Raw genomic sequence first — 12,063 nt, forward strand, 5'->3', positions numbered from 1 at the left:
TCTGGAGCTTCTTTAATGGATTAAGTAGCTAATCACTCCAATTGAGGATCCTGTTTTAATGAGACCTCATACTGGGAGCCAAACTGCACCCCATCCTCCAGTGGAGGACAAAGTATTTAAGTGACACATTTTCTACCATTTTGCCACATTTTTCCATCACCAACCTTTTCCTTCACTTTGTTTTATCTTGTTTGAGCTGTCAAGGACCACACAGGACTTAATGTACCAGGCAAGGCTACATACAGGTTATCATGTTCTCATTTTTCTGCCACTAAATCACTCGAAACTTGCAAGACCAAAGGGTAATGACAAATTCTGCAGTTTACTCCGTCAAGACTCGTGCAAAGAACGTGTAGTCTATGGTATTTGAATATATTCTTTTTGGCTCAGATAATTCTATAAATGTCTGACCATGTTAGATTGAGATGGTTTGAGAAAACAAATTAAATTCAATTCATCTATTGGAGGCCTGGAGTAGAAGCACTGGGATGTTTAAATTTAACAGCACCTTCCTTTATTTCATTGGATCTCCTTGGTATCTACAGATTTAACTAGAAAAGGAAAGGAAAAAGAACAGTTTAACTGTCCACCATCTTTAAACTAATTGTACCCTTAAGCTAAGAGAACAGAATAAAAGACAGTGGAGGCAGACTAGGCTAGATAATCACTGCCAGATGGTTGTCATGTTCTTTCTACATTAGTGAGCCGGGACTGCACACCAGGCTCCTGTAGCTTCTCTGAAACATAAACAAAGACAAAACATGAGGAAAAAGATATTACAGCATAGGAGAAATTATGCTTCTGAGGATTTAACAACGGAACAATCAAAAAGTTAATGATGGTGTGAGTGTGGGGTCAGCTGTGGTTGATTTTTAATTTTTTGTAAAAGGGGTTTTTCCTCTCACAATATGCAGCGCAAGGTCATAATATCCTGTATGGTGGAGAGGAGTATGACATGCAGTGAATCTTACAGTGTGGTTCTTTTAAACCAGGCCAGCTGAACCAGCCACTACTCTTCTTTTTGATGCATCACTGAGTTGTTTTGACTTGAAACATGTATGATATTCAGCAGGCATTGTTAAAGTGTAACAGAAGGAGAGCAAGTTGTGCAGCCTCACTCTCCCTCTCCCCCTTGACCCAAACATTGTCTTTGTGAAATGAAAATTCCTCTCATAAATTTGTGCTCACAGTGTCATCCCTCAGACCACCTATTTAGATCTGTTTAATCTGGTCTGGGTGGCAGGCAGTCACTCAGTCAGACAAACATGAACCAGCCAGCCACTGGTGTCTGATGACATGTAAAGTGTTTACAGTTGTCCCTGAACAGAATGTAGTTGGACAGTGGAGAGGTCCTGTTATCCAGAGGCCACATGAAGATGGCCAAGTCATTGTTTAGCCACATGCAGCGGGGTGAAAAAGTTTTTGTGACACTTTCATGGAACCGGCAACTAAACAATGGAAAACTGAGTGGGTTTTAACTTCATGCAGGGAAACCCACTTGCACTGCAACACAGGTTATATCAATTCATCTTGATTCTTGGAATTGTTGCTGTTAATATCTGTGTTTCATAAAAACTTTGGTGTGTGAGGGGCATTCATCTAGTAAATCAATATGTGTATGTGTGTTTGTGTGTCTTTATGTTTATGTACTGTACAATGTAAAGTAGATATGAGAAAATACATAAAAGAAAGAAAAATTTGAAAAACTGAATCTGAATGTCATAGCCATGTAATTCATCGATCGAAGAGAAGGTAATTGTCAATTTGAAGCACACAAAGGGCCAGGAGTGATAACTAGCCACAGCTCATCAAAGGTTTACTTGGTTATTGGTTTCTGACGAAATAGGAAATACCATAACTGTGACTTTAATTTATTTAAAAAGAAATTACCTCAGTTAGAAAAGTTATTCTACACCCCCAAAGCGAAATTAGTTGTTTATTCAGTCAGTGAGCAGCATAGCACAAGCGATAGGAAACGTGTATTACAGTAACAACAGGACACAAGTCACAGCAATAAGAACATGGTGCAAGAGGAAGTGATGAGGGTTAAAAATAACAGTGCTGAATACAAGTTCTAACCATGTATTTCAGTTTTATTCTGACCACTTCTTTATAACAGCGAAGACTGTTTTACAGTACTGTTGCAGACATCACTGACAACAAAAATCAGTCTAAGAAATCTTGTGGAAAACTGAAATCAAACAACCTAGACAGGCTGGTTAGAGTATTTCTGAAATTGCTGATGTGCTACAGTTTATTTGGAATTGTGTGAAAAACAAAAAAAGATCCAGTGAGCAGCAGTTCTGCGGAGGGAAAGCCTTTGTTAATGACAGAAGTCAGAGGAGAATGGCCCGACTGGTTGGAGCTGACAGAAAGGCTATGGTAATTCAAATAACCACTCTACAACTGGTGTGAGAAAAGCATCTCAGAATGCACAACACGTCGAAGCTTGAGGTGGATTGACTACAACAGACAAGACAGTGTTGGGTTCTTCTCCTATCAGCCAAGAACAGAAATCTGAGACTAGGCACAGGGTCGCCAAAGATTTCTGGTTGGAGCACACAGATTGTAGGGTCAGAATTTGGCATTTAGAGCATAAATCTACGGACCTCACCTGCCTTGTGTCAACACTCCAGGTGATGGTGGTGGTGTGATTGTGCAGGGATTATTTTCTTGGCACATTTTGGGTCCTTAATTCCAATCAGTCATTGTTTGAATGCTACAGCCTATCTGAGTTTTGTTGCTGACCATCTGTATTCCTTTATGGCTACAAGTTTCTAATGTACCTTCAGCATAATAATGCAACATGTCAACAAACAAAAGTCATCTCAAACTGGTTTCATGAACATGATTTCAATGTACTTCAGTGGCCCCACCAGTCACCAGATCTGAATCCAGAAGAACACCTTTGGGGTGTGCTAGAACAGGAAATTGGCAACATCAATTTGCAGTTGACATATCTGCAGAAATTACATGATACATTTAAGTCAGCATGGGCTAGCATTTTTCAGTTTCCAACATCTTGTTGAATCCATGCCATGAAGACTTGAGGGTGGCCCCACCCAGCATCAGTATGATGTTTCCAATAAATTACTAGGTGAGTGTATTGTGCATCACTGCACGTGGCCTGCTGTCTTTGCCCTGCTGAGGTCTGAGTCTAGGTTTGATGGATGAAAGCAGCAAGTGCAAATGAAGCAATAGCAAGTTAACATCCATCCATCCATTTTCTAAGCAGCTTATCCCATTCAGGGTCATGGAGGGCTGGCGCCTATTCCAGCACAAAGAGGCAGGGTACACCAAGGATGCCAATCTGTCTCAGGGCAAGCACACATACAGACATATTACCACATTCACACTCACCTACAGTAATTCTTTTTAGGAGGAAGAAAGAGGAGGAGGATGTCAGAAAGATGACATTTAATTGCAGAAAGGTTTGCATGGAGACTTGGACAGATAAGACTGATGTGCGTGGGATGTGTTACAGTTAGATTACCCTGCTGGTTCTCTGTTTTATTGTTAGTGTCTTCCTATCAAATTTCAAATTTAAAAACTATAGATTTGTGGTTTTTAGATACAAGGCTCTCCCTTGCAACCATGAGTACCTGTGCAAACAAATTAATGATATAGTACTATCTTGTATATGCAATTAAGTATATTTGCACTTACCTCTGTGTTGTTTATCTTTTGATGTTCATATTCTGATTTTGTTCCTCATGCCCCATTGCTCTGTCATATAGATAGATAGATAGATATATGTAAAATACCCATATAGGATACCTCATATATGACACCTGTATCATCATATATAAAATCATATATAAAATTAGGATTATTGTTATTTTAGTCGTAGAAGTAAAGTTGTTCAGTCCAAAAGTAGTATTAGTAGTAATTTAGTATTTTCCTACAACCTTCCTGAGCCTGAAAGTGATTGAATAGAAGCACAGTGCGTTGATGAAGCCCTTGGAGGTGTCTCTGGCCCTTTAAGAAATGTTTTGACGCCGCACGTGCTTGCCTTATATGGGAGCAGCAACAAACTGTGACCGTTAGTTACCTCTGCTGCCGCTCTCCTCTGCTCCGCTCCGCATTGAGCAGCGCTATATAAGCCTGCTGGATGAAAAAAAAAAAAACAGTTTTGCCAGACACTGAGACTTAGAGCAGCGGAGGACCGTAACGGTAAAGGAGTACACTTTATTCACCATTTGTAAGTGTGTGTTCTGGATGCAGGATTTCAATTTATGAGAAGAGAAGGAGTGGATATTCACTCGTTCGGGATCAAGGTCGGTGAGTTTGGAGTTTTGTTTTTAGTTTTTGGGGGATTTGTGAGTTTCTTTGTTGGAACAACAACAAAGAGATGTATGCCACCGTGTCACAGTTAAAACATTTTTTCATACCACTATGTGTGCATGTGTTACCAGCTTAATGTTCTGTTTTTGGCTATGAGGAATTAAATGTCAAGACAAAAAATAATTTTGGTCTTCGAATGCAAATTACTGCAAGATAATTATTACCCCGATTTTTTTTCTTTTAACATCGTAAAGTTAACAATACTGCAGTGTGATGAATGAATGTTATACGTTCAAGGCAAAGTTGTTGTTTAGGTAAAATGACAAGTATTTTTCCTGCTGGTTTTTGGTCTTTTATGATCATCTTCGACCGTCTGTGAGCAGGGCTAATGTCAAGATAGCTACAGTCCACACATGGCTTCCGGTGAGGAACCCCCAAAATAAAAGCCTCTTTGTTGCAACGTTTTCTTGTGATACATATTATCAACCAAAAGGAACAAAAAGGGAAGTGGAAGGGAGAAACATCGTCTCTCCCTTTCTCTTTTTATTACTTGCCTTCAAATGAAACACATCACGTTCTTTAAATGCCTGCTGATACCTGCTGAGAAGTAGTTTCAAGTCTCTTTTTTTTTCACCTTAATGCTGAAGGCTCGTCCGCTTTACTTGTAGATTAATTTGGCTAACTTGACGCTACTGTGGCTGAGCATCGCGAAGCTGAATGACCGACAGTAACCTCAGTTCAATAGAACAATGAAACACAAGCACATAAGTCAGTCAGTCAGACAATGAATTTTGACAGTCTGTCATAATGTTAAAACTTTGGGTTGCGGTGAAAACGATAGTCCTGTATGATTGTCAACTGCAACCTGTTTTTCCATTCCTTTCATTTTTGTTATATGTCTGTCATTTTCCCCAAAATGTGTGTGAGAACAGCGCAGTCATGTATTGTTTTTAGTGTTTTTATTAATATACATGTCTACAGTTAAGCTGCAACGTCGACGAAAAGCATCTGCTTTCTGTTTTCATTCGTGGTTTGAAGAAGCAGAAACGTCTCTTTCATGCAAAAGCATCGACGGTCTTATTTCGTCTTTTTCGTCATTACAAAAACGAACTGCTTTTCTTTTGACCAGTTTTCCGTTTTGAATGATCTGTCATGCGTGTTGAGAAAACAGAGAAAGACAATGGAGGTGAGAAAAAAAATCCTGTATGAGTGTGATACAACACGTGAGCGAGGATTGATGGTAAACAAGTATAAAATAGAAAAAAAATAATCAGCGTGTACCGCTAGAGGCGCCCTGGCTCTGCACCATTTGGACTGCTCAACACTCAGCTGATAAACCCCCCTTATCTCTGCCTACGATGCATCTCCACCGGAGTGTTTATCAGAAACAGACTGTTCACGGAGATGAACTCAAAAACCGACTCAGAAAAACCGTCAGTAGAATCAAGCTGATGCAAGTTCGATGAAAATCAGGTCTTTAAATCACCAACAAACATGTTCACACGATGCTTTGTAAGGTATCAAGCCCCACATGAAGAGACACAATTTCTTTCAGTGATCCCAAATGACAAACCGCCAAAAATGAGTGTATAAAAACTATGAGGGAGAAGAGGAAATCCATTCAATGTATGCCAAATGTGACAAAGATGCAAATTGTATACATTGTTTTCTACTCACACATATGGCAAATTTACAGACCACAGTATGGGTATGTAGGTGGTGTTTGTTTTCCCTGATTCATTTCATAGGATTTGTGTAGTAGTATAGTGGAATACATTCAGAGAGAAAAAAAATCAACATCTAAAACATAAGTAAAGAAGATGCTGATTTATGGACCAAACACAAGCTTGTGCTGATGATGTTTTGCTCTTTAAGCTCACAGCAGTATGAGCCATGTTGTTTTCATGGTTTCTTTGTCCCTGTTAAATCACCTTTGCTCGCCGTTGCAATTGCTTATTCAATGAAATTGTCAGTTGTGTTGTGTTGAATGTCCGGCTGTTGTATTATGTGTCTTTCAGTAAGCCTATAGCAGGTACTTTTGCTATGTTTCTCAGTGAAACAGTTTAGTGTGTGCTGAGAGTGCTGGCATTAAGCAGATTGACTCATAGAGAAAACAGATGTACCAGATATTGTACATTGGTCACTGTGTTGTTTGATGATCCCAAAGTTCCTGTTGGTTTTTATTGCAACATATTATACATTCCAGGGGATTTATTCAAGACAGCCAGTTGCATGCAGCTGAGTTACTGGTATTAAACGTTAACATCTTCATTGTATTTTATCTTGCATTGATGCTTACTGTGTTATCTTTTTGGCCATCTGGTAGAAGGGGAAAATATTTAACGCTAGAAGGCAGAAACTCTGGTAATGATGTTAGAAATTTGTTTTACCCTGCGAGTAAGTGGAAATTGTTGGGAAAGTGGTTAACTGTGAATCCAGTGTTGTTATGATAGCTGATGGAGAAAACTTGGTGTAAAACCATAGAAAACTGGATGAATCGTTTGGTTAGGGAAGGGTTTTTTTCATCCCACAAGCAAATTATCAGTGGAAAACATTATGTTTGAACATAACTGTGTCCTTGACATTGTTCCGCTGTCGTTCCACTCTCTAAGACAGCCAATCAGCTTTATTCTGTATAAAGGACATTCAGCATAACAAACAGGAAGGCCTTGATTCTTTGTCTGAAGATTTAAGATTTCAGCTCCAAATGTGCCATCAAACTTGACGTAACAGCTTTAGTGGTAGAATTTTTTTCTAGTGTTGTATGATGTTTAGGCATGTACACATGGGAGTGTTTAGTATGCTTAAGGTTACATCAGTTTTTCCCTCATGTGCTGCAAACCACAATGACCTTAATAAGGAGTTAAGGGTCTCAGTCTTGACTGTCAGACTTGATTTAACTCTTGATGGCCAGGTGTCTGTCTTAGAAAACAGGATTACAACATCAGGTCGGATAAATCTATGTTTCTGGTTTGTTGGGCTTCCAAGGTTTACTCACTTTTCAGTTAACAAAAAAAATAAAAAATTCTATACAAAAAGGAACATGAAACCACAAACCTGCAGAAAGTATTTCGTGTGCTTTGGTCTGCTTCCCGGAATTTGTTGTCTAAAGGATGGACTTGGTGGTCTGATCAGAGCATGTTGCATAAAACCAATCGAGGGACTTTTGAATCTGCAAATAGAATAAACAAATAGGCACAAGAAATTGTGCACCACACACAGGTTTTCAATAAGAATGCCATTTAATAAATCTGACAAAGCCTAAGGGTCTAACAAAAAAAAAAAAGAAAAGTGGAAAAAAGTTAAAAAAAAAAAAAAAAAAAGTAAGTAAAAGTGTGTCTGTTTATCACAGTAGTTTCAATAAACCCAGCAGTGCTGTTTAATCAGTGGGTCTTTATTAAAGATTGAACAATAGGGATGGGAGAGAGGGAAAGAGAGAGGGAAAGTCGTATGTTATTTTAACATTTACATCAAATGCAGTATTGTATATGATACTGAGGTGTTAACAGGGTGAAAATTTGTGATGATGAAAGGCTCACCAACAACTTTCACTGCACAAAAACTGCCCACCACCCACTCATCCTCCCAGTTGAACTGTGGCTTGACCTTTGAACAGATGAGTCTACATCAAGTGGACCTCAGTCTGCAGTGGTTAGCAGCCTTCCTCAGTCATCAGTCGGCTTCATTTGCTGAGTGGTGCTGTACTTTAGGCTGCTGTTTTTTCAATAGGTGAATCTGTTTTCTGTTAGAAATGATTCTTTGTTTCTTGTGGCAGCTTAGTGTATTTAGATTTTAACTGTTTTTTTTTTTCGGAATCAGAATCTTAATAACCTGTGAGGTAACTTGTGTTGTGTTTCTCTTTGCTTCTTTCTTTGGTTATTTTTGTCATAGTATTTTGTTGATTTTTATCTTTAACTTATAAACTTACATGCTGTGTTGTGGCACGAACAACTGGATGTTACAACCATATTTGGTGCAGTTGCGTGCCCCTGGTTATGGTCAGTTGATGTAGTGACTTTCTGTTCTGTTTTCACATCACTTGTGTGCGTCAGTGTATGTGGGAATTGCAGTTTGTCTTTTTCCCCAGGAACAAAGCTGGACTGTAAAGGGTTAGTTAGCTGACTGTGTTTAATCTGTGGCATTTTCACAGTAAGGAAAGCGCTATTTTGGTGTATTTGTGAGTGCTGGTTTTGTCTTCGGTACATATACAACTTTGCAGTTATTAACCCTCTTCCTTTGTCTTTTTGGGTTCACAGTGAGGAGCTGGAGCATACTCAGTGAGGTTGGGAAGACGGCAACATGGCAGTCTCCACTCAACTGGGTTTACTGCTTTGGAAGAACTTCACCTACCGACGGAGACAGACTGTAAGTAGGAGTGCCTCAAATAACTGACTCACAAGAACAATGAACTGGATGACTATACTGTAGAGTACGCAGTAAATTATAGTTGTTGGTTTTATGTGTTTACTTTTTTAATGTCATTTTCAAAATTATTTTGCACTCCTCATGATTGTCTCTCAAATCAGAAGTTTTCGGCTTTTAGTGCTGCTGGATAGCCTCATTAGCCTCTCCTCTTGTTTGAAGTTACCGTGGCAAATAATGCAATGTAGACAAAACAATTTGAAAAGGTAAAATAGAAGGTTTCTATTTTCAGTTTTCTTGTATGACTTCTCTTGAATGCCTTGTCTCAGTCACATTTTCAGTGGGTCGACTTTGAATCAGAGATGATTTTTCCAGTAGCACATGACTAGTCATAAAGACATTACGATGCCCTTCTACATGTTTATGTTTTTTCCTCATTAACATGCATGAATCCAAAGCGTATGCAGCCCACAACAATAGAAATGATGTAATTCTCCTCAGGGCCACTTGGACTGAAAAGCGTTACAGTTTGCTGATTACTGTGAGTCAGTCAAAGATGTGATGATGACACATTTACATGTCAGATCCATTATCCAGTTACCGCTTTGTGCCCACACAAAGTCATGTAAATCAAATTCAACTCCGAGCTGTAGCATAGTACCTCTTTATATGTGAGGAGGCTCATCTGCATACAATTAAGCCATTTGTCCATCAAGCAGCAATCTTTCCTCAAAGTGACAGCTGTGGCTGCTTGACTTTCGGTCCAGTTATTTCCAACAAAGGGCTACAGTGCATTCACAAGACAGTGTTTATTCTTTATCCCTGCGCTGCATGTCTGCCATGCTGGTTAAGGCCGAGACACAGGCAGCTGAAGTAGAGGGGCCATATGGAGCAGATGGACAAACACATAAACCCTGCAGACCTCTCTCCCTCTCTCTGTCTTGCTCTGTCTCCCCTAATTAACCCATATACTTAACCCAGACTCACGGTGGGATTACTGTTTATAGAGGACAACAGCTGACAGCCCCCTCCACACACACACTCTCAAAATTATGTTTTTTCCTGTAAAGCAGTAGAGATAACCTTAGTTGAACTACAAAAACTTCAAAAACTGCACTGCACAAAGGAAAACTTGTCTTGGAGTGATTGACTCATCTACTTCATGTGTCTGTCCAAGAGTGTAAAGCCTTCTTTTATTTGCTCAATTTACACCCTTTTTGTCTTCCTTTCTTAGATCCAGCTGTTGATTGAGATCGTCTGGCCTCTGTTCATCTTCTTCATCCTGATCTCGGTCCGAATACATTATCCGCCCTACGAGCAACATGAATGTAAGCAGACATGGAGGGAGGGAGGGGTGGTTGTAGAAAAAACTGTCTTTACTGAGCCGAGGACTGGTTGGACAGAACAACCCTTTGATAGAAATCGAAAATAAGATTATTAATTAGTTAATTAGTCTTTTATTCTTTAATTCTAATACATTATCTGTTAGTAGATAAAGTGTTTGCCTCTTAGTTCTTGGTAAACTCAACATACTAGTCTTCCAGGGTTTCACTGTTATTGTTCCAGAAGGATCTGTTGAATCTGTCAATATTTGTTCGCTCTGTGAGCATGTGATAGGACCTTCAGCTCCTGGAAGAGAATTACAGTATCATCCGTCATCAAAGCTGGTTTCTCAACCTTGACCACGTTCTAACTCAATAAGATTATCACTGGTCACAAAGCACAGAAACATCCTGTCAGCACTTCAAATCTGTCTTTTCGCTTTTAAAAAGAAAAACAGTGCACCCAGAGTTTCCCAAGAGATATTTTTACTATTTATTTGCTTAATGTTCTTAAGGGTATTTTTTTTTCTTTTAAACTCATTCAGATAATTTTAAGAATCTTGTACATGTCATACCTTCGTTGATGCAGGTTTACGCTTATTCACGTACACAGACACGCACCTGTTTCCAAATGAATCAAGTGCAGTTATGTAATTATCGTGAGCTTGCATGTGATCATTTTGTTGACCACCATACCAGTTTGGAACAAAAGCAGTCACACCAAATGTCTATCAGGTCTATCACAGTCTATCACAAGTCAGTCCGAAGCCAGTTAACCCAGTAAACTCCAAAGAAATGTGTCAACTTCCTGACCCCCTTGTTGCTTTGTGTGCTTATCTTTCCTATAGCTAGTTAACCTCAGTGAATTGCAGCAGTAGCACTAAAAGAGCTGATAAGAGACCAAACAATTGAGTCCAAAGATAAAGTCAGCACTTTTTAAAGCTGATTCCAAAGGCAGTCTACACGTTGACGTTTCTGTGGGTTATACTTAAATCATATTTTTGTTATGTGACAACTCCTTTAAATGGTTCCTAGTTGAAATGTTCTACACATTTAATGCCGGCTCTATAGTGAGTTTTCTAACCACACTATTTTACTTAAATATATTCAGTCCAAACCTAAAACTCATCACAGTATTGTGCTTATTTTTCCAGGCCATTTCCCTAACAAGGCCATGCCCTCAGCAGGTACCCTGCCCTGGGTACAAGGCATCATCTGCAACGCCAACAACCCCTGCTTCCGCAATCCTACCCCTGGAGAGAGTCCTGGGGTGGTGGGAAACTTCAACGACTCGATGTGAGTAACATGACCTTCATACTTATTCATAGTTAAACTAATACTAATAATCTGATGGATATGAAGTACTCACTTAGTGAAAATAAAAAGTAGGTTTGAGTGATTTTGTAGTAAAATTATTCAGTCTTTATCGACATAATAATTGTGATTCAGGACCTTAATTCATTCTTTTACAAAACTGTTAAACTTTGTGTCTGTTTGTGTCTCTTTCTTCTTGTGTTTCTGTGGACATGATCAGAATCTCCCGTCTGTTCATCGATGCCAAGAAGATCCTGCTCTACACTCAGAATGATAAGAGCTATGAGGGCTACAAGGGGCTGCTGAGGGCTCTCAGGAAGATGCAGAAGAACATTGCCCGTAAGGACACAACTTTGATTGTCCACTTGTTTTGTGTTTTATTAAGTTGTTGAATGACCACCCAGTTGATCAGTTCAGTCACCCCCCGATTCAGATTGATCACCCATTCATCCCTTTTTCTCGCTAGTATCTAACACTCCCACTCAACTGCATGTGCAGATATGCTTTAATTGTGTCAGTGACTCACACCTACTGTCTGCTCACATACTGCTTTAATAGCAGTATGTGAGCAGACAGGCTTATGAGCTTCAGCTGATGTAAATGATGTCAGTTCTGCGTCTTCTGAGAGTTGTTGAGGGTGTAACATATCCATGTCTTATCACTGCCTGCCAGCCATGGTGGGCCCGTTTCCCAAAAGCCAGTGGGTGTTGCACTTCTCTACCTCACTTATTACGTGCAAGTGGTGGTGGTCCAAGACAGGAAAAACTGAAAATTGCACACC

At 39.5% G+C, this 12,063-nt stretch overlaps 1 protein-coding gene and 1 long non-coding RNA gene across 2 annotated transcripts in view; one reads left to right on the forward strand and one right to left on the reverse strand.

Moving 5' to 3' along the window:
* Nucleotides 1-491: 491 nt before the first annotated feature.
* On the reverse strand, nt 492-3,965 carry LOC108885462 (uncharacterized). The gene is made up of 2 exons (XR_001961255.2): nt 3,667-3,965; nt 492-737 (listed from the first exon to the last, which is right to left on the reverse strand). It is a non-coding gene; the product is annotated as an uncharacterized LOC108885462 (long non-coding RNA).
* A 2,097-nt stretch (nt 3,966-6,062) lies between these two features.
* LOC108885358 (phospholipid-transporting ATPase ABCA1-like) overlaps nt 6,063-12,063 on the forward strand; it is a 38,900-nt gene continuing 32,899 nt past the window's right edge. The window contains 5 exon segments of the mRNA XM_051070723.1: nt 6,063-8,122; nt 8,541-8,649; nt 9,881-9,974; nt 11,123-11,264; nt 11,503-11,621. Coding sequence (XP_050926680.1) covers nt 8,584-8,649; nt 9,881-9,974; nt 11,123-11,264; nt 11,503-11,621 — 421 coding nt within the window. The 5' untranslated portion in view covers nt 6,063-8,122; nt 8,541-8,583.

This window comes from Lates calcarifer, linkage group LG5 (genome assembly GCF_001640805.2).
Source record: "Lates calcarifer isolate ASB-BC8 linkage group LG5, TLL_Latcal_v3, whole genome shotgun sequence".
Classification (NCBI taxonomy): Eukaryota; Metazoa; Chordata; class Actinopteri; family Centropomidae; genus Lates; species Lates calcarifer.